This window comes from Eurosta solidaginis, chromosome 1 (genome assembly GCF_040869045.1).
Source record: "Eurosta solidaginis isolate ZX-2024a chromosome 1, ASM4086904v1, whole genome shotgun sequence".
Classification (NCBI taxonomy): Eukaryota; Metazoa; Arthropoda; class Insecta; order Diptera; family Tephritidae; genus Eurosta; species Eurosta solidaginis.
In genome coordinates, this window is record NC_090319.1 from 88,098,965 (window position 1) to 88,121,289 (window position 22,325).

General features: G+C 34.1%; 1 protein-coding gene across 2 annotated transcripts in view; it reads right to left on the reverse strand.

The window, feature by feature from the left end:
* Positions 1-22,325, reverse strand: part of rdx (BTB/POZ and MATH domain-containing protein rdx) — a 559,722-nt gene that overhangs the window by 10,651 nt on the left and 526,746 nt on the right. For both annotated transcript variants that reach the window (XM_067759030.1, XM_067759029.1), the window contains 6 exons: positions 10,894-11,044; positions 5,897-6,018; positions 2,831-2,992; positions 2,459-2,754; positions 2,206-2,384; positions 178-320 (listed from right to left, as the gene is read on the reverse strand). In XM_067759030.1, the coding sequence (XP_067615131.1) occupies positions 178-320; positions 2,206-2,384; positions 2,459-2,754; positions 2,831-2,992; positions 5,897-6,018; positions 10,894-10,971 (980 nt within the window). In that variant the 5' untranslated portion in view covers positions 10,972-11,044. The remainder of the gene's footprint in view (positions 1-177; positions 321-2,205; positions 2,385-2,458; positions 2,755-2,830; positions 2,993-5,896; positions 6,019-10,893; positions 11,045-22,325) is intronic.

The following is a 22,325-nucleotide window of genomic DNA, read 5'->3' on the forward strand; positions in this document are numbered from 1 at the left end:
TAACAAAAAACTGTTCCACTTTGTCTGCAAGTGACTGTATGTATCTAAACATGTATTTGTTTAAAAATCTAAAGTGTTATAAACAAACAACATTTCCTTTTCTTCGAATGTAAATGAATCGTAGAGGCAGATTACCCCTCACATTACGTTTGTTAGTTTGTTGTTGATATTACTTACGTGTTTATGAAATCAATGGTTTGTGCTTTCAATTGATCCGCACTATGGAGATCGGCTAATATTAAAGTTTCCGCAGCAGTTTCAACGGAGAGATTAAGGCAAAGCGCCTCTTCACACATCACTTTCAGCTTTTCGAGCGCATACTGTAAACAAGATTGAGAAGTTATAAAGAGTGATTAGAAGTTGTAGTGAAAATAAATAAACTCAAATTTTAAGTTACGACTGACAGCGGAAGTTAAATAAAATGCCGGAAATTGAGAATTTTTTTTTTAAGAAAGAACGAATGTGTTCAGCAGTTTTACTGATGATAATAACAACTGCATTGGCAGCTTCTTTTTAACGCACTCCGTTTAGTTGATAATAAAAAATAAAATTGGCTAAATATTGCATACTTTTAGGGGAGCTGAAGTTTTACATGTTTAAGGCCCGGTTATCAGTGGTTGGTTAAGCTAAGCTTAAACTAAGCTTGCTTAAACTCTAGTCAAATTTAAACTCCAGTTAAACTACTGAGCAGTTTTTCAGTCACAGTTTAAGGCCGCCTTTGGGTATGCTGTTTTGTGCGGCACATTGGTTTTTTTTATTATCTAGATAATTTGTAGATACGGCAACAGCTGGATTTTGTTTACCCAACAAACATGGAAAAAAATTCTCCGGCGAAATATATATTTAGTTCCGGAAGTGATATCCAACATCATTATTTAATTATTCTTAAATCAGATATTTCTCGAGTTGATATCCAACTTCATTCTCCAGTCACTATCCAACCTTTGAGAAATTTTGTAAAATTAAAAGTTTTCCAGTTGATCTCCAACGTCATTCATTTTTTCCAATTATTATCATAATTTCGAGAGATTTTGATAAATGTACAGTTCTCAAATGAATATACATAAAGTTTTTCCAGTTGATATCTTGCATTATATATCGAGTTGAGGTGGAGTTGAAGAAAATCTCCAAGGAGGTACCACCAAAACCAACAGCTGTTTATTGTGAGAAATAAACACCTAGCAGTAATGAAGCGTAATTAATCAAGAATAAATTATAAGGGCGGCCGCCGTGGTGTCATGGTAGAGTGCTCCGCCTACCACACCGAAGATCCTACATCAACATCATTGAATCTTACATTTGAGACCAGTTAGAGATCCACAAGTTGTCAATTACATTTTTTCAACTTAAGTAATAGTATATTTTGCTTTATAAAAAGTTCCATCTTTTGCTGAGTACGCTATGATTCTCGAGTTGAGCCACTGTTTCGAAACAACTCTTGAGATTTTAGAAGTATGCCTAGTTATCAACATGAGCTCTAATCGTACTCAAGCCTAAATGCTTGTTGGGTATATTCGGTTAACTAGAGTTTAAACCTGGCAGATCTGCCGCTTAAGCTTAGCTTAAACTTCAGTTAAAGTATACTGAAAAACTGCAGAATAAGATTAAGCGTAGTTTAACTGACAAACTGAGTTGAACTTGTACTGAGAAACCGGGCCTAAATATCAACGTCTTCTCTATACATTTTTTAACTGAGAAGACCGAAAATTCGTTTGAGGCTAACCAGCGTTTAATAAATTTTTAATTGGAAATTTCTTTAAAAAATTGAGAGGCTTTCTACGCCTTCTTCAAGATTAGTTTTGAAAATATAGATTTGATTATAGAAAATAATGTAAATAATGAATTTTAGTTTTGGACAGCTACATTGAAAGGGTTTTATCTATAAGTACAAAATTTCAAAGTTTGACACTATATAGAAGAAAGCTTCATATTTGCACAAAGTTTCACATAAGTACAAAGTTTGATACAAGTACAAAGTATCTCTCTAAAGTATCACAGTTATTTGGCGCTCTTTGAAGTGGGAATGACTATTCACTATTCTAAACTATATTAAATATATTTCTAAAAACATTTTTATAATTTTGAAAGTGCTGTAGGAAAATTTATAATGATTTCCCTCAATACTCCAACTATGTTCCTTAAGCGGTCAGGAATTAACCGAATGGCAAACCTAGCATCTAGTCATATTTCCATATGTGTACTCACCTTATCAGCAGCAGCCAAGAGATCATCAGCCATTTTTTCTAAATTTGGCGCTTTTCCTGTATAAATAAAGCGCAGCATTTCCCTCAGTACCTCATGATCGACGTCGTGTATATCGACACGATTCAATTTACGCTCTTCCATTTCATGCTCAAACATAGCATTAAAGACTTCACTACGTGCTATAAATAAAATCAAAACAAATTATATTGATAAAATTTAAAAAATTCTCAATTTAATTTTAATTACTACTCACCAGCCAATATAGCTTTATGCGCTTGAAATTCTCTACCCGCAACCGCCAACGTTACATCACTGAATTTTTCATTATCAAATAATGCACCCAAATCTTCAGACAATCGACATTCGGGTACTTTAAATTGTACAATATTTGATTGACCAGAGATATTTACGCTATCAGCTACAACGCTAACTTCACAGAATATAGTTAATTTATCTTCGGGCAGCAGACCGTTGGCCTCATCTAATAGAAAATCTCGTCGTATGAATTTTTTAAAACCCCAATCTTTGCCTTGTACAAACCGGTAAGCTCTGAAAATTTTTAAATATTTTTTTTTTTTGATTAGCTAAAGTTATTCAAAACACTATAAAAAAATTTTATATTGACCTTTGCGATTCCATGGCTTTGGTTTCTTCTCTTTTCGCATTTAATATGGAAAATTTAAATTTGGCTCTTACTTCTGATTTGTTACACGAAACTAACAATAAATATAACGATAAGTAATCTTTACTTTCCTCGTCGAGACCTTTTGGATTGACGCGTAAACACCTGCAAAAATGGAAACAAAATTTTATTGTAAAATATTTGCAAAAATTAAGTGATTAGCGGTAATTGTGGACAGATAAAATTCTGGTAAAATTAACCTAATTAAGGGTCATTTCAACAACAATTTCTGTTGCTTCTTTTTCGTCGCAAAGCTGCTGTTGAACTAACTTCCCACAAATTTTTGATTCTGAATTGACCGTCAACCGACTGATAGTCTAATCAATAAAAAATGTTTCATCATACATAAGCCATAGCTCTGTTAAATTAACAATTATTACTGTTACGCAAGCATATCAATGAATACAGTTAAAATAACAGATTTCCGGCAACAATAGAGTTACACTGTTGATATTACAGAGATTTCTATGGCACTATGATCATAAGAACAAAGTAGTGATCCATTTCCATTGACAGTTGTACACTGTTGTAATTACCAATGAAATAAGGTATTTTAACAGGAAAATCAGTTAGATTGATTGAGAATCTGTCATTCTTACAGAATATTGTTAACTTGAGACCAACAGTTTCTCTTTTCTTGTCGAAATGATTAAACAAATTTGGTCTCTGGACAAAAACTTGATTGAATTAACCATGATAGGAATGTCTGTTAATTCAAGCACAGCAAAGGCGATTTGTTGATTTTACTAGCATTATTTCGTTCCGTGTGGTTTATTTAGTTTATAATTTATTTTATTTTATTGACTTTTAGATTAATTTTAATATTTTTGTTTCCCATTTTAGTCCTATTTTTCAAAAGTCATGCTACATTTTTGAAAATTTATTGATTATTCTGGTCCATTAATTAATTTGGTTTATTATTTAATTAAATTAAATTTTTGGCTTAATCTTAATATATACATTTCTTTTGTACGTGCGTTTGTGACTTAACTGCTCCCAAATGACTGGTCGATTTTTTATGAAATGTGTGTGTGTTTAAGGGAACTCGAAATTTCTTATCTTTTCGGAAAGTGAACACAAGGGGTCAAAAGTTCTGAAAAGAAATAATTTCTGGTGCAATTTGCATGAAATTTGGTGTACCTCCATGACTGGCTTATTATTTGGAAAAAAAACATTTCTTTTTGGAATGTAGACCCAGGACCGACCCACCTATTCCAAAAAATCAAATTTATGGTGCAATTTTCTTGAAATACGGTACAGGGGTACCTTTTCACCAAGTTAATATTTGAGAAAATTATCTTTCCAGGAAAAAATTATGCGATTTTCTTGAAATTTAGTATAGGGGTTTTGTTATCAAATCTTTCGATATTGTTTATCGGTTTATGCTAGATTTTTTCAAACAGTTAAAACCAGACTACACTGAACTTTTTTCTTTAAGCACTGATTACTTTGCCGAAACCAAGGAATTACTTCTTATGTACGAAGAAATTTTCTTTCTTGTTCCCATATTCCTCGTTCTGCGGAGTTTTTTTTACTTCTTTTATATTAGGTCAGTTGAATGTTTGTCCGCTTTTCATACAAATCTTGCAATCGATTTTCAAGTAACTTCTCATTGAGCTACAAACGTGAAACTTTACACATAGGTTAGAACACCGTGACAATGCAAAAAGAGGAAAAAAAAAATCCGTTACGTGGCACACGGATCGAAATAATTAGATAAGAATTTGAAAATTTTCAAACCAGCTTTTAAGTAACTGCTCGATGAGGTAGAGACTTAAGATTTCAAACTTAATTCAGAGGTCGATGACAGCCGATGACACAATACAAAAAGTTTCGGTACGGGTCGCACGGGATGAGATATTCAGAAAAATCGTACGAAACGGAGGGAATTTTGGGATTGATTTTTATGTAAGTTCTCATTGAGCTACAACTGTAAAACTTCACAGATAGGATAGGACGCAGAGAATATTTAAGAAAAGGAGAAAAAATTCCATTAGGTGGCGCACGCATCGAAAAAATTAGATAATAATTTGGAAATTTTAAATCGGGTTTTAAGTAACTTTCCGGTGAGCTAGAGGCTAAAAATTTAGAGCTTAATTCAAAGGTCGATGACAGCCGATGACACAATACAAAAAGTTTCGGTACGGGGCGCATGAACTGAGCTATTTAGAAAAACCAAACGGAACGGAGGGAATTTTGGGATTGATTTTTATGTAAGTTCTCATTGAGCTACAAGCGTAAACCTTAACAGATAGGTTAAGACGCCGAGAAAATGTAAGAAAAGGAGAAAATAAAAATAAAAAATAAAAATTGTAAGCACTTCCTTTATATAAATGGGCAAAAATCAGCGAAAAATGTCTCCTTATATATAGATATATTCTTGCTAAACTTTGACTTTTAAATTTTGACATAGAAATTGCAAAAATTTTTATGAGAAATAAAAATATAAAGGTGGAGCGCAATTGATTGACTAATAATATCTTCTTTCGTACCAACTTTCCAATACAACTAATGTGCGCTCCACTTTTATATTTTTACTTCTCATAAATATTTTTGTAATTCCTATGTCAAAATTTAAAAGTCAAAGTTTAGCAAGAATATATTTTTATATAAGGAGACATTTTTCGCTGATTTTTGTCCATTTATATAAAGGAAGTGCTTAAAATTTTTTTATTTTATTTTTATTTTTGTGTAGGACAACTTTGATATTTCTTAATGTTTTTCTCTTTTATTTAATAATCAACATGATTTTGTACACCAATTAAAATAGTTTGATATACAGAGTTGCAGATTTGCGGCCGTTAGTTATATGGCAAAATTAAAATTTTCCGTTTTCCTCCTACGCGTTTCGATGCTTTCGCATCTTCTTCAGGTAATTTTTTTTTTACTTTTTTTGTTTTTCAATTTACTTTCTTTTCTTTTAGTTTTTTTATTTTCAGCTGTAAATTTTTTTTATGCTTCGCTTTAAGTTTAAAATTTTTGTTTGTTTATTTTCTAAGCCGTACTTACCATTTCAGTTTGTCGCTAGCACCGGCAGAAAATGTTGATGATTTCAGGACCTCACCCATTTCCTCACGACAAAAACTAAAATTATTTATGGTCCACATATAACTGAATTTCACCACTTTAACCTGGAATAAAAAAAACAATGACAATCGCGATTAATTTACAATTGAAATTGACGATGTAAATTTTTGAGAATTGGATGGTCTTACAACTATTTTTGTTGTTCTAATCTCGAGTGTACCAAAAAATCATAATGGTTAAAGTAAAAGTGGGGTATAGATACAGCGAACGAAAAAATTGTGGTGTCAGTTTTTATCAAATTTTGTCCATTAGTTTATACTTATAATTTTCGATATTTAAAAAAAACTGCTATGAAACTGAACTGAAACTATGCAAACCAATCTCAAAAGCGTTTTTAAAAAAAATCGTAAATTCGGGAAAATTTTACGAAAATTTCGAACTTTTTATGTGGAGTGGTTTTGTTTTTTAGGTTTGAAGCCCAATCAATTTTTGTCTAACAAAGGACAAGTTAGAGGTTCGAATTTTGTCGAATTTTTTTCGCAGCTGTTTGGGGTTTCGAAAGTTTTGCTCATAGAAGAAAAGAAAAGACACTGAAGATGGCACAACGTCTAGTCTAACAAAAGGTAAGTTAGTAGTTTCGTACAGTTTTCTCGAATTTCGTTCTGCTTGCTACTGTATGAGGTTTCCAGCGTTTCTCTCATAGAAGGGACCGCTATTCCCTTTGGACTGATGTGTAAGCTTCCAAACGAAGAGACACTAAAGATGGAACAGCGCTGAAACCTTTGAGGGATGTGTAGCCAACAAAACTAAGCAGGAGACTGAAGACGGCAAAACGCCAAAACTATATGCTATCACCAAGTCAAAACTGATAGGGAAATAGGGCAAAAAATCGTGCTTTACATAACTGAACTTGAATGAAAGATGAGGATCGTATATCAGCGTGGATTTTCTATTTCCAGTTTAACCTTAAGAATAGGGCAACATACAGAACTTAGACTGATATTTTCTCAACAATTTATTGCCAAAATAATTCTCGCACAGCTATTGATTTTTCTAAACAATAAACACAAACGGGAATTGGAGGTCATTTTACATTTTCGGCATTGTAATCATAAACTAAAATCCTTGAAGCAGCGTTTCCACTTCAGAAAAGTACTCAAACCTAAAACAATAATTAAGAAAAAAAACTGAAATTCGAGTTTAATTCTCTATTGTATATATAACTAAAAATCAAATAAAATTTCATGAGAACAATTACCCAAAAAATCAATAAAGAAATATGAGAAAAATTATACGAATTAAGAGGTAATGAAATTTGAGACAACAAATAAAACAAATGCGAACAAAGAACAAATGTAAACAAAAAAAAAAAAAACATTACAATACTTCGAATTTTAATAAAACGTGTGTGAAAAAGCAAAAAAAAAAAATTAAGTGAACAAAAAACGGCAGATATTAGCTATTCAGCGCATGTAGAATTGTAGTTTTATGAGAATCATCTCTGCTTATTCATCATTTGCATGAATAATGAATGACTATACCTATGCGGATAGCTAGAATGAAATGCGTACAAGTTTTTAGAGCAGGCATATTCGCAATAGAGTAGGAAGTACTCATCTTACACATATACTAATGAGGCTAAGAGAGCTCAGGTGTGCGAGCTGTGAGATGGGCTGCGCTAAATCAAGTTAACAGTTTTAAGGTTGATAGGAAGTAAAAAATTTTATTCAACGTCATTTGTAGACGTCGTCACTTGAAAATGAAATTCAATCATATAAACAACGAGGAAGTAAAAAAATATGCTGTACATAAAAGCCAAGGTGTAAACGAAGAAGGTCAGGGTTTCAGGTGCGCATAGCAACACAAGCACACAGCGCAAAGAATAGCGTACAAAAGCAGCAAAATATAGCAAAGTGAATTAAGAATATGCTACTTTATACAATATCAAACAAAACAGAAAAAAATAAGAATAAAAAACTATTGAGAACAAGTAAATCTACAACGAAGAATGCAATCGAAAAGCGCACATTGTTACAAATGAAATATTTAGCGCAGTTTCTCAATTTCACATTTTCTACATTTCTTATTTCTCGTACAATTCTCCAGTTGACATATTGTTTCATGTTTGTGCAGTTTCAATTGCAATTTTTTTTTTGTTCTGGTTGTTGTTATTTAATTGTATTCTTAAGGGGTGGCGAAAGAGGTGTGATTTGATGGCTGATGACGTGACAAGCATTTAAGGGTTATTTATTTATATAGGTTGACCTTTGTTTCAATGATAGATTGTTACGAGGGATACCTGTTAAGTGCGCGAATTTCAAAAAACGTTGTAACTTCGACCCCTGAGTGAAATATCACACTATCTTGCGGATTCTAAAAGGCCCTATGAAAAATAAACTCCCAGATAGAGCGTTCTTCAACAGAATTTCGATATAGGACGTTTTTGAAACAAATTCTGAAATAACCTGTTTTCCTAAAAAGATCTACATATTTCGAATTGGCAGCCGAGAAAAAGGGATAATCCACTCAGTCGTCGATTGTCAAAAATTCCAACCAATAAACAACAGAAACTTAAAGTTACAACGTTAGTTCTCAATTTGAGTTTGAGCATTTCTTTCTTAAACTGTGCCCAAAGGTTAATTTTCAACTTGAGTAGAAGGGGTTTTGGACTCGACAATAAACTACGATACGACAATTCTGCAAGGCTGGAGAATATGTTAGTTCTCAATTTGGTTTCTCGGTTTTGTTTATCATTTCAGACTACACGTTTTATAAACATTTTCCAAAACGTTAATTTTCTACTTGCTTTCTTTTTGAAAAAACATTTGAGCGGGGCATGCTGTCGTTTTATTGGGTGGATGAGCGCAATAACTCCAACATATTCTAATTTATTGTGTAGGAAATCAATGCGTTCTCATATTTAGGCACCGTTTTCTGAATATCATCAATTTTATTTCCATTTCGTGCCAGTCATGTTTGAGATGGGTTTGAGAAAGTTAATGTCTCTATATAAGAAGTAGGGAAAATTGTATTTTGAAAATGTGCCTTTAAGTTTGAAAATGATATTAATAGTTTGTATACTAACGTTGGAGATTTTAAAATAAGGTATCCCAAATTTAGATTGAACAAAAATATATATATAGTGCCCCATTGCGTTTGGTCATGTTTGAGATGGGTTCGAGCATATAAAATGTTTCTGTTTCAGAAGAAGCGAAAATCTTATATATAACATTTTTAGTTTGAGAACGCTCTGAACGGTTATTTGAGATGCCATTCAAAAGTGAAGTTTAGATATTTGAGTTTGTGACCCCGGCCTAACAGACTTTTTTTGGCAACTTATAAAGTCCAATATCCCTGATCAAGTTCTGTTGAATAAGCCCAAAAATATTCCCCACAATTTGGAGTTAAAAAAATATCGCATATACAAATGTATAAAAGAAATAGCAGCAAAAAAGGCAATCCTTAGAGATGAATTACAAAGCGTGTAGCGGAGCATTCAAATGTCTGAATGGATAGAGGCATCTGCATCCGAAAGGCTAGCTGATGAAAAAGGGTAGAAATTCAGAAACATTTCCTAGTACCATGCTGTATGCGGGTTTTGTAATTTTTTCTAATATCAATAGCAAATTTCTTTAAGTTTTAGTGGAATCTATGGAAAAAAAGATCTAAGTAAACATAGATTCTTCATTTAAGTATAAAACAGGCTCCTTAACCTTAGTTTTTTTCACAAAAACTATTTTGTAATGATATCGGAATTCATTTGACAAACTCAATCTTTAATGCAACGGGCTAAGTTTTCAAAACGACGTATACCACGATATCTCGAAATTTGAAATATGCTATATATAAAGAACAGCATACACAAACTGCCTTAGTTAAGTAAATTCTATTTTCAGCCTAATCGAGTCTATCTTAAGAAGCACGGATTCGCAATTTCTGTTTACTTCAATCGAGTCTACCTTAAGAAACACATAAACAGTACTCCACTGGTGGCGTATTCTGACTTAGCACAAAATTTAAACTTACTTTGGTTTTATGTAAGCTGAAGTCTAATCCTTACTTGTAAAACTGGCCGTAAGTAACAGTAATTAACAGGGCTATGGCTGTTGTTGTTGTTGTTGTAGCGATAAGGTTGCTCCCGAAGACTTTGGGGAGTGTTATCGATGTGATGGTCCTTTGCCGGATACAAATCCGGTACGCTCCGTTACCATAGCACCATTAAGGTGCTAGCACGACCATCTCAGGAACGAGGGCTATCGCTCTTAAGTAAAAGTGAAATATATCCACTGCTCTATCTACAAGGAATATCTCCAAAGCAAGGACAGTCTGAATCTGATTCTTATTACTACTTTTCGATTTTTAGAACATGTAAAGTACCAATCTTGGATTACTCATCAACATGGAAAGCACAATTCTTGCTTTCGAAATGAAAGAGCTGTTAAGTAAGTTCTTACGTCAGACCAATAAGTTGTAATATGTGATCTATAGCGATACTTATTGAGCGCTTTAAGCTGTTTTCCTAAATAAGTTAAGGCGAAGGTCTTAGAATGTAAACTAAAAGTTTTATGGGAGCCTTGCTTTGAAGAAGACCGATATTTTAGGGAAATCTTTTTAAACTAAACAAATTTTAAGATACAATAATATGTTATGGAATACAATTGTTGTCGGAATAGGTTTTAAAACCAATAAATATCTCTGCATTGAGTTTGAAAGCAAACATTTTATAATCTATAATTATTAGTTTCAAACCCGATGCAACAATTCGACTCCATAACAACGCTATATATCAGGCGTTCCTCGTTTATGCTGGTGTACCATACACATATATTTTTGTTTTTTTTTTTTCATTTTTGCTTCTCCAATATCTTTTTCAAGATCCTTTTTTCCTTCTTGAATATATTTGCTTACATTTCCGCTTTTTATAACAATATGTTTGTTTTGTTTTCTTATTTTGTATAGTAATTTAAAATTTGTCTTACCTGTGTATAACACCAATTCTCGGCGACTGGTGTATTTACTTCCTGCAAAGGTGGCGATGGTACACGACTAACCGCCATTGTACTACTTGATGCGTTCAGGTTGGATGTCACTCTAGCAGTTTGAATTGCCTGACATTCGTTCACCGGCAATCTGCAAAGGTAAAGAAATGGGAAAAAAGCATAAGTAAAAAGGTATTTGGAAATTTGTACATATACTGTATAAAAGATATTTGAGAATCAGTTTTAATTTATGCTAAGCAAAGATAGATGCGTTCTTCAGCTCTTCATGTATAAGACGATCTAAAATTAATCACTAGATCTTATCAAATGTGCTGCTTAAACATAAATCATTGAAACAGTATAAACTAGAACTACAAGCTAAAAAAGTTTCCAAAACTTTCATCAGCTTGAGATTCATCAGCGTTCTATTGCGCGTCTGGTTTGCGTGGTGAGAAACAGACAAACTGTTTATATGTACATAATTTTTAATTAGCATTTAAGAATATACAAACAGAAACAAGTTTTAAATCTACAGTAGCTTAGGTTAGAGTATTGACGTATTATACTTAAACGCTAATTGCAGAAGTACACAATATACAGAATATAATATTTCAAGGTTATTAAACGGCATTACAAAAATAATATTTGTTCTATTATCTATTGTGTTTTTGTGCTATTGTTCTGCAGATGTAGATACAAGGTGCCTTTGAAACCAATCTTTTCACTTATTTCCCTTCCCACTCCATTTCTGCTACTAACTTCATTTCGAGTTCGTTTATTGTTCTATAAATTTTTGGGTTTTAGAAATCTTGTTGCTTACTTGTAAATTACTTGATTAACGTGTCAAGATTCACAGTTCCGTTGTTCTATTGGTTTTATCTAGATAAAGTAAATTCGATCTATAATTTTCATTAAATTAGCGCAAAAGTTTCCTATTAAATTAATAATATTTTAAAAATGGCGCCTCTGCATCTAACATCTACCACAATTGAATATAAAGCATTACATTCATTACTGGGCTCTTTATTGTTCCATAAAAGTTCTCAGAGCTCGATTATTTTTAAGTTATAGAAAAGTTTATTTCATAAACTACTCTAGAACTGGTATTTTGAATAGAAAACTTGCTTTATTGTTTGTAGTACAATGCAGTTTTTTTCTTTAGATTTTGAAGACAAGTAGCTATGTTTTATTCAATGGCTGCGCTTTTGTTTCAATTCATAATTTTTTTTTAAAAACATCTCAGAACAGCTTGCATGTCAGAGATCGTAACTTTTGTATATCATAAAAAGGTTATTCCACAATGATCTTTGGATAGCATGAAAGTTGCTACTTTTGTTTCAAATTCGGGGTGGATTTTAGTGTTAGGCATTCCAAATGAATTTTATATGTATTTCCAATGAAAATTGCTTTAAAACTTCCGCAAAATTGATTGCTGTATTCGTAACACAAAGATAAAGTTGAGAAAGTTCCCTGCTTTTATTTCAGAGCCTGTTTTTTAATTTCGCATTGTATGTAAACCTTTCATATTTACATTACATTATATTTTATCGTTATCTTATTATATCGAAAAGTTTTTTTCCAGCTGTTCTTATGATAATCATTTAATATGATATCTATTTAAGCAAAGTTCAAGTCAAATGTCATTTCATTGTTAACGAAGACAGTAAACTCTCCTTGTTTCAATCTCTTTTGTTCCACAAGAGACAAATTATATTCTACTATCTTTTTTTTTTTGTTCCGTATTATACAAACCATCTGCTTTTATGAAAGGTCAGCACACTCGTGTCTTGGCAACCAAGCCATTGTTATAATTTTAAGCGTTAAATTAAGGCAGGCAGACAGAACGAAGTTAATCTGTGCAGGAAACATCAATGAAAACATTTCCGTGTTTTGAGCGCGGTATCCACATCATAAGAAAACAGTAGCGCCAAGTAATTTTGACATTTTCTTTATCTCTCTGTTCTCTATGAAGCGCCGTCACTTCCCTGCAAGACACGAAAGTCCGATTCAGCAATGCATTAAAAGAAAATTTGTTAAAATTAACATATTCAAATACACTAGACAAGGGAAAAAGAACACTTGTGCTCATATAGATTTGTGAATTTCATTCAAAATAACTCATAAATAGAGTGGCTGTTATCCCTGCATTTAACCGACTGTGTTCTTACAGGGTAGTTGCCCAAGAACTAATAAGACGCACATATGTTTTATCGCGAAACCTTGAGAAAATGTTAGTGCCTGAGTGGAATATTACCTAGAAAAGGAATGATGAATAGATTTAAAAAAAATTTATTGATATCGTTTATTATTATATTGTTTGGGAAACGAAATTTTTAAGCTCACAGGAAATGAAGATTTTTCGATACATTTCCATGCTGAAATCGACTATGGTGTCTTAAGAACTAGAACCTGTTCTGTAAGTCAGATAGATATATCGGAGTACCGAGAGCAGTAACAAGCCACGGGCTGTCTTCTTCTTTCCCCAGAACACCATCTACATAATGAGGCGAGAATACTCCCCATCAGGGAGAGAAATGAGATACTAACCAAACAGTTCCTGTTGAATACCCAGAAACCTGGGCATCGCAAGAGGCATCTGATTGATGAGCCAACACCGCCCAGGGGCTTAAGGAGCCATCTCCGTAAGCATTATGAGGAAATACGGCACCTGAGAACTCAGCCGTATGAAGCAAAAAAACACAAGCAGGTTCTCAGTGAACTCCACAAACAGGCGTCGGACCTTTATGCCAGGAATTTCCCGATGAATCCAGTACTCAAAGAACAGTACCCAAAACTTGCGGAAGATGACGTACACTCCCCAGGGAAACGCGAGTCACTCTAGCTCAACTTCGACTATTCGACTTTGCAACTATTGGATGGGCGAAGCACTGCTACAGCAACAACAACTAATTTTTAAGATGATTTTGTTGTTTTTGTAGCGATGAAGATACTCCTCGAAGGTTTTGGGGAGTATAATCGATTTGATGGTACTTTGCTGGATATGGTTCCGACACGTTCCAGTAACAAGGTACAAGCCCGACCATCTCGGGATCTTATAGGCCATCCAGCACTCTAGTTCCATGAGGAACTTGGGTTCACCTGGGAGCCTCGCTTGCTAAAGAAATAGGATTCGAAACGACTAGGTGAGTTTGAAAATTGAGTTGGAGAAGCTATAAATTAAGTTGGCAACCCATTGAAAGGATTCGCTACACAATCCCTTGAATCCTTTAATGCTAACATAATTTTCGAAGAATCTGGTGTTGATCTTTCTTTATTGCGTCGCCAAAACAATAATTTCAAAATATATGAACTAAGAATTTCAATGCTTCGATTTTTTTTGCAAATTTTATGAACTTGATCGCGAACTTTGAATTCAAAGCAAATAAAATCAAATTAGATGCTTTGAAAACATTGAAGAAGAAGTTTAAAAGTTTGAAGAAAACCCGTAAATAAATAAGCTTCTATTATATATGCGTAATATTAAAACATCATGAAAAAGATAGTCACAGCAAAATTTAATTAGTTTAATACAACTATAATTAAAACAACAACAAAAACCAGCATTGTTTTCGTTTACAATTCACTCACCTCGCCGGTTCATAAATTAAATCCATTATATTACGATCAAATTCGATTGGTATTAATTTTAAATGAGAATGTGCCGATGAAACACGAAACGGTGGCGGTGTTAATGCGTAGCTTGTTGTGGTGACGGCGTGTGTTGCGGATGCTAATGATGTGGATGACGTAGCAACAGTAGCAGAAATCGTTGAAGGTGATGACAAAGCGGAAGATGCTGTTGAAGATGCGCCAACTGCTGCTGCTGCGGCAGCGGCTAATGCCAATGATAAAGCAGATGGCAATGATGCAATTGAATTTGATGATGATGGAGCTTTACGTGTACGAGACGATGGTGATGATGCGTTTGAGGAGCGGGAGGATGAGGAGGAGAACGATTTAGCACATAAAGCAGAAGATAACAATGATAAGGATGCAGAGTTCAGGATTGAAGACGATGACGACGAAGAAGAAGTGGTTGAGGAGGGTGATGATAATGATGATAGAGAGGAGAACGACGGCATTGGTGCCGACTTTATTGCTGCGTTTGCAGTAGTTTTTGATGAAATTTATTTTAATAAATTAACGATTTGAGAGTTTTTTTAAAATAAATTGAGAGGCATTATTTGAGACTAACTGGCGAAAAGAGCACACAGAGTCTGTAGCGTTCAAGCAAATAGAAACGATATTCTCCCCTTTATGATAATTTTATAAATTATTTTTACTTGGTTGTGTACTTATATTACAGTTGAATTGAATTGTTATTTGGCAAACGAAATTTTAATTTTTTTATTTCGATTTTTTCTTTTTTTTTAACAAACTTTCATATTGTTATAAAATTCACTTTTCAGTAGCATTTTTCACTGTTAAAATCATGTTTTGCAACTCCTTTAAAAACGTTTAATTCTAGTAGAGAAATATTTTCTTTTTTTAGTTTTCTTCCAAAACAATTTATGTCTTCCTACGCCGACTTACAAGTAAGGACTATGGCCAGCAGGATCAATGCCGTTGCCGCTAAGGATGCACAGCAATAAAATGACGAAATCAAAGAATAGATATTTACACAGTAACACATAGACGTGCGATAAACAATAGAGCAAAACGCGACAAAGGAAGGTAGGTAAAGGTAAAGAAAGTTAAATGAACAGGAGCGGATTTGGTGCGGTGTGACGAGAGTTGTTTGGGGCGCTAGTAAAATATATTCCTGATCATACTAAGTGTCCAATTAAAATAAAAGTACTGTGTGATGGCCCCTACGCTCAAAATTTCCAGGTGCCTATTGTGTACAGAAATCGTTGGCAAACAGGGAATCCATCTAGTGAACCTGAATCAGAGGTCTGGTTCACGTATGCATCAAAATTGGATGACGGAAAACAAAAGCTGGCATCTATGGCTCTAACTTCGAGAAATCGTTACCAATGGGATGCTGTCCCATTATTTTTCAGGCAGTGCATTGGTTTCTGCGGTAGAAGTTTGCAGTAGAGAATGTCTACGAAGAGGCGTATCGGAGTATCCTCGTGCTTTAGCAGCATTGCATGGTCCAGAGCCCTTCTGTGGACTCATAAAGGCATACACAAGGCAAACCATAAGTAACTGGAAAACAAAGCAGTTCAGACAAAACTGGATTGGATGCCCAGAGCAAAAACCCGTCGCATTGTTTATACTCCCAGCAACGAGAGTATCAGTCGAACTCACTAATCTAAGCAGAAAGGACCTACAAACTAACTTATTCTGTTTTGCTGATTTTCCGACAGGGTGGATAAATGATGTATATTGGAACGATTTTCCGTCATACCTTGTCAAATTTCGTTTCGAGAAAAACCGGTTTCGGCGTTGTGCCGAACGACACTGTTGGTGGCACAACGTCGAAACTGGTTTGTCTCGAAACCAAATTTGACAAGGGATGACGGAAAATCGTTCCAATATAGACCTACAAACTCTCACTAGCTACTACACCGATACTGCAGTCTACGATATCACAACAGTAAGATAGATCTAACCGACTCACAAATCTGTCGCTTTAAAGAGCTGGAGGATGAAATACCAGTTTACATTTTCTGCGAATGCTCCGCTCTGGCAAGGCAGGGACTCCCATCTAGGTGGCATGTCTCTTCATCTTTCGTGATATGGAGTAAAATACATACAATAATAGGACTTGCCTTAATCGTTTCGTAAGTAAGGACTTTTTGAAACAGGGTGAGCCGCCACCAGGCCATATATATATTTCTTTTACGTTTTTTAAAATGATTGATGTTGACTCATTTAAATTTTCTTTGCTTTGAGAAAAAACTTCTTAATTGTCGCCCAACCCTTGGATACGCTCCTGAAGCCGTCTTTCACGGCTACAAAAAAGTATCAACAAATCCCGTGGATAAAAGCAAGGTAAATGCACGGTATTGAATAGTGAGGACAATAACAAAAACGAAAAAGGCAAGCATGACACAAAGTTACACCGTAAGGATGAGAATCGAAGTAAGAAAAAGTTTGTCAGCAAAATACTGTAAAATTCATAAAACTGAGAGAAAAAATAGTAGGTAGAACCAGCTGCTGCACAATAAAACATCACAGTCGTAGCAAGTTTAAGCAAAATAATAAAATAAATGTTTTTAAGGAATAAAAAGAATTGAATGACAGAAAAAATATCAAGGAGAAGATGTGAATAGCAGACAGACTAATGAATATGAGAGGAATCTGCGTATCAGCTTGATTTGAGTCGTACTACATTGCGGTTTCGCCCTTCAAGTTACATTGCAATCATTACAAATTGCCTCCATTGCTGATAGCAATGCCATTACGTTGGCCTTAATATGTACTACAACAATAGCAACAACAAAGCCGTTGCTGTAATTTCAAGTACGAATGTGAAAACGCACAAACAAAGCTACGCACTCAAACCAAAAATATTCAAGGTGCTATGCTAAAGATGTGTATTTATGATGTACAAACATATAGATGTAACCCATCAAACCTAAGCATACCAACTGGTCGAAATTCAGATTTTTCTGTGAGTTTAAAGTCCTTCGAATTTGTAAACATTTCGTAACAAAAAAAAAAAAAACAACAAAAACGTAGTCGACTTGGAAAATATTTAGGCGTAACATAACGATTTGAAAAATAGTCGAAAAAATTTGTTTAATAGATTATTTAGTAGGTATGTAGTTGCACATGTGCCCAGCAGGAAAAACGTTTCAAATGTTCAATAGATCAGCGGTCACCAACATTGAAACTGTGCTTGTGTTGGTAAGAGTACAATTGTCGTTGTGGCATCAGTTTAGTCGTTGATTAACGAGCAACGCGGCAAGACGTATGAACACAAGTTTGTTAACACTCAAAGAGTAATTGGTAAATATGCTCTAAAATATTATTTTATTGCTTGAGTCTAACAAAATATTAAAAATTTATGTTGCTAACATTAAACTGAGAGAATAATAGCCGTGTTTTTTTTTACACGCGTATACGTTTACGTTTGCGCCTAAAAAAAGCGCTAGTCCTCGCTTAGATAATGCTTAGGAGACCCATCTAGCAGCAGTGGTTAAATAACTAGGTACAAAAGAGTGTGTACCTAAAATCGGAGACACAACCCTCTGGTGGCCATTGTGTATAACATGAATCGCTTGCGATGAACTGTGGACACACACCATTTAAAGAGGTGATACATAGAATTAGTGTAGAGGTGAAACATAGATACATATTTCAGTTACATCTGAGTATAATGCGTATTGAAATTGAGGAGTACTAATTTTATGCGCAGCAATTTCAGAGCAGTATTTAAAGTTTGACGCTTAGCAGTCCATATAAAGTTTAAGCGTAAACGTCTATAGATGTAAAAAAAACGCAGCCAATAAATGTGAAATGAGCGAATCTTCGTAGCATACGTGGCCGAGCAGTATGTTAAAAAAATTTATGAAAATAAAATATGTGGTGAAATCTTCACTCCTGGAATTTAAGCGGAAGTTAGTTCGTTGTTAAAAGCCGTGTTTTTTTTTACATCTGTATACATCTACATTCGCGGGTAAAAAAACGTTTATAATCACTTAGATAATATTTAGGAGACCCATCCAGCGGCAATTATTGAAGACTCGTGGCAGTGATTAAATAACTCGTTACGAAACGGGATGTGCTTAATTGCGGAGACACGCACCTCTGTAGGTCATAGTGTATACTAATCACAAAGTAAATCATTAATAGGTTATAACCTATAGCTGAGTCGGTTGCAATGAATCGTGGACACACACACTTTTCGGTTATAAAGTGTGAAGAAGAGAATAGTGTAGAGATAAAATGGAGAGACACATTTCAGTTGCAACTGATTAAAATGCATACTCAAATTTAGCTGTACTAATTTTCCTCGCAACAATTTCATAAGTGTAGATAAATTTATGCACTTGGCAGTCCATATAAAGTTTAAGTGCATATGTATATAGATTTAAAAAAAATTCAGTATCTACCATGTGCAATTATAAAAGCATACAGAGCAATTATATTTTCCTACAGGGTATGTGCACTGTAAGCATTATTTTAAGTCACATTTGTAAGTAAACCTTTACACACATACATATGTATGTATACACATATTACGTATTGTGCGTGTATGAGCGGCTCAAAAAGTTTAAAATCTTAAAAGCAATAAAAGTAAATGTGAGAGGCAAAAAGAAGAGCACATAAAAATCCTTCAATGACATTGAGTACGTGCACTGCTATATGTGAGGACATACGAACTATTTTTATAAAAAATTCAAAAAAAGATGAAATAAAAAATAACATGATTTCCAACATAGTAAACACAATTAAAAAATTAAAAAGAAAAACCAATAAAAAACAGACATCTATGATAAAATAGGTTTATCAAATAAAAAATTGCATTAATCTTTTCTTGATTAATCAGATTCTGAGGAGCTAATGCTTACTGAAAAAATAGTAATCTTCTTTAATATAATTTTTTCGAGTTTGATTTGAAAGCAGATCATAACGCAGTTTACTGACGAAATGAGTTAGTCGGATTATGATTAATAAAAAAAGAAATTAGTCAATTTAATTAATAGAAAACTAATATTTGAAGAAATCGTTTGATTAAACAGTTTTCGAGTTTATTTTCTGAGTAAATCAATAACGGGCTTTTGACTACTCAGACTTGTGTTTAAATTAATTTGATTATGAGTAATAATATAAGATTATTTGGCGAATTACACATTTTTAACTTTCTTTCATTTAACTTTCTTTCAGTTCGCTTTCTATGTAAACCGTTTATCAGATTTTATCAGTTAAGTAGATTATGATTAATTAAAATAAAGATTTTTTTAGTCGTTTAATTTAAAATAATAATAATATTTTAAAGAGTCATTTGATTTAACTTTTTTCGAGATTGCTTACAAAGTAAGCCATTATCAGGTTGTTATTACTACATTAATTATGATAAATGGATTACGTTTGATAAAAAAGATTATTCGAAAAATTAGTCGTTGTGATTAATATACTTTAAATATTTGAAGGAATCTTTTGATTTAATTTTTTTACTTTGTTTTCAAAGTAAATCATTAATCAGGTTGTGATGATTACAAATTTATCAAATGGATTAGATTGCGATTTATAAAAATACGAGCAATTGGGAATTTAATCATTTTGATGTACAGATAAGAAGTATTTTGTTTTTTAATTTAAATTCTGAGATCAGGCGGTTTTGAAAAAATATTTAGAGATAGGGTGATATTTCACTTAGCGTGGAACCAAGTACTTTTCCAAAACTATTCATATCATATTTTAAACAAAGTGTATTTCGAGCGATTGATCCCATTGCTCAAAGGTGGAATGTAACTAGTCCCAACTTGTGCCTTATGGGTACAGTTAGGATTACTCAGTCTTAAATTTGGCGCAATTCATCGATATCGGCATGTGTGCTCGAATGTGTAAAAAGAGGACTTCGCGGAACGTACCTGTAGGGGTACAAAGAAGACCTGTCTGACATGACTCGTAGAGGCACAAAGAGATCGGTTTCTTCATAGGGTATTCTCAGACAAAAGGGAAGAGTTCAACCTGTTTTTCTCCCTCTGTAAGAGAAACCGAAAAATTATTTTAGTAAGGTTAGCAGTTATTTGCTAACTGAAATTTACCTCTCCCTCAATAACAGTTATTGGTTGTTTAGTCATGAGTTTCTGACAAATTGCAGGCATCCGTAATTTTACGCCACCTCTATTCATTAAAATATTTTGTATGCTACGCTCTACAAGGATAACAAAAAAAAAAGCGAGACGTCTGCAATAAAGGGTTAAGAACGGCCATCACCACATCACTCATGACGTTTAGCACTTAATGTAATCCACTAAACGCCAAGACGGTTTTTTAATTTATTAAATCTTATGCCGTACAGTTGATGCTGAAGTCAAATACGATCATTAACACCAGAGCGCGCAGCTTGTCTCCAATTCTTTATAGAATTCTTTATACTACAGAACGGAGGAAAAAAACAAAATCAAAGTCTTACAGCATAGACAAATGATATATAACCTATGATTTATGGAAAAGACATGAGTAGGGTAACAAAAATTTAAAACGAACGTGCAAGCTGCTTAACCAAGCCGGCGCGTAGAGTTTGCGCCAAGGAGCATCTTGCAGCTTGTTGACGCACCTAACAAACAAACTAACAGTCAGTCAAAGAAATAATGAATCAAGGGAGCACTAATGGACGACGAAGGAACATGAAATATGACTTAAATGAAAAAAGGGCAGTAAAAATGAGCCAGTGATAGATGGAGAAAAAGTACGTTGCGCCGGCTGACAGACTTTGGTGCAAAAGCGAGTTACACATACGAGTGGAAATAAAAGAAAAATAGCGTGGAATGCGGCGTTAAGAATAGTTGGTGTATCATTGCGGAGGAAGCATAACGAATAGATAAACGGGCATGCGTTAAATACTAAGGCAGGCATAATGAATATAAAAAGTAAATACTTACTGGAGATAGATGAATTGGCGGGCAAGCGGGATACAACTGTGGCATAAGGGCTTAAATACTAAATATGAGAGCTGCGCTGGCATTTAAGCTGCAACAACAAAAAGCAGATGGAGGGGTATTTCAACATTGATTTAAGCTGGCAGTTGTAACGCCAAAACGCTGTCGCAGACTCATGTGAATTTAAAGTAGATGAAAGGAAGCGAATGAAAGATGATGCTCCGGCCAGGAAAGTGTTTCTATCGGAACCCGCCTATGGAAGCAGAGGTAGAGGGCGGCCCCCACTCCGTTGGAAGGACCAGGTGGAAAACGATTTAAACTCCCTTGGTGTGACCAATTGGCGCCGGTTGGCGGAGCGAAGGAGCGACTGGCGCGCCTTGTTGGACGGCCATAACCGTTTAGACGGTTAAGCGCCAATTAAGTAAGTAAGTAAGTAAGAAAGGAAGCTTAGTAGAAAAAAAATAGAGTGAAAACAACTAAACTCAAAGGCATGTTATATATGTATGTAATAATAGCTGATGTGCGATTTGATTAAAAAAAATACATTGAAATCGTGCAACGCTGAAATCAACGCTGTATCTCTTATATAATCTAAATAATATCTGAAACACAAAAAGTGATAGATGAAATATTGCAAAAGTGCGTCAAAAGGAGCAGATGAAAATGCCTAGAGCGTTAAATTTGCCGCACCACGTTAAACACGTTAGAGGCATTCATTCATACAAATATGACAGCACAACCAGCAACTGGCTGTAGAATTAGATAGACAGCTTGACAGCAAAAATGTTGCCACAGGGCCACCCAGTAGCGCCACATGTAAGTAAATTTTATTGTTTTTCCAATGCTTCGTTATTTCTTGAGACAATTTTTTATATAAATGAAAGTTTTTGTAATCCTGTTTGTAGCTTCTAAGCGTGCGTAATTGTGATT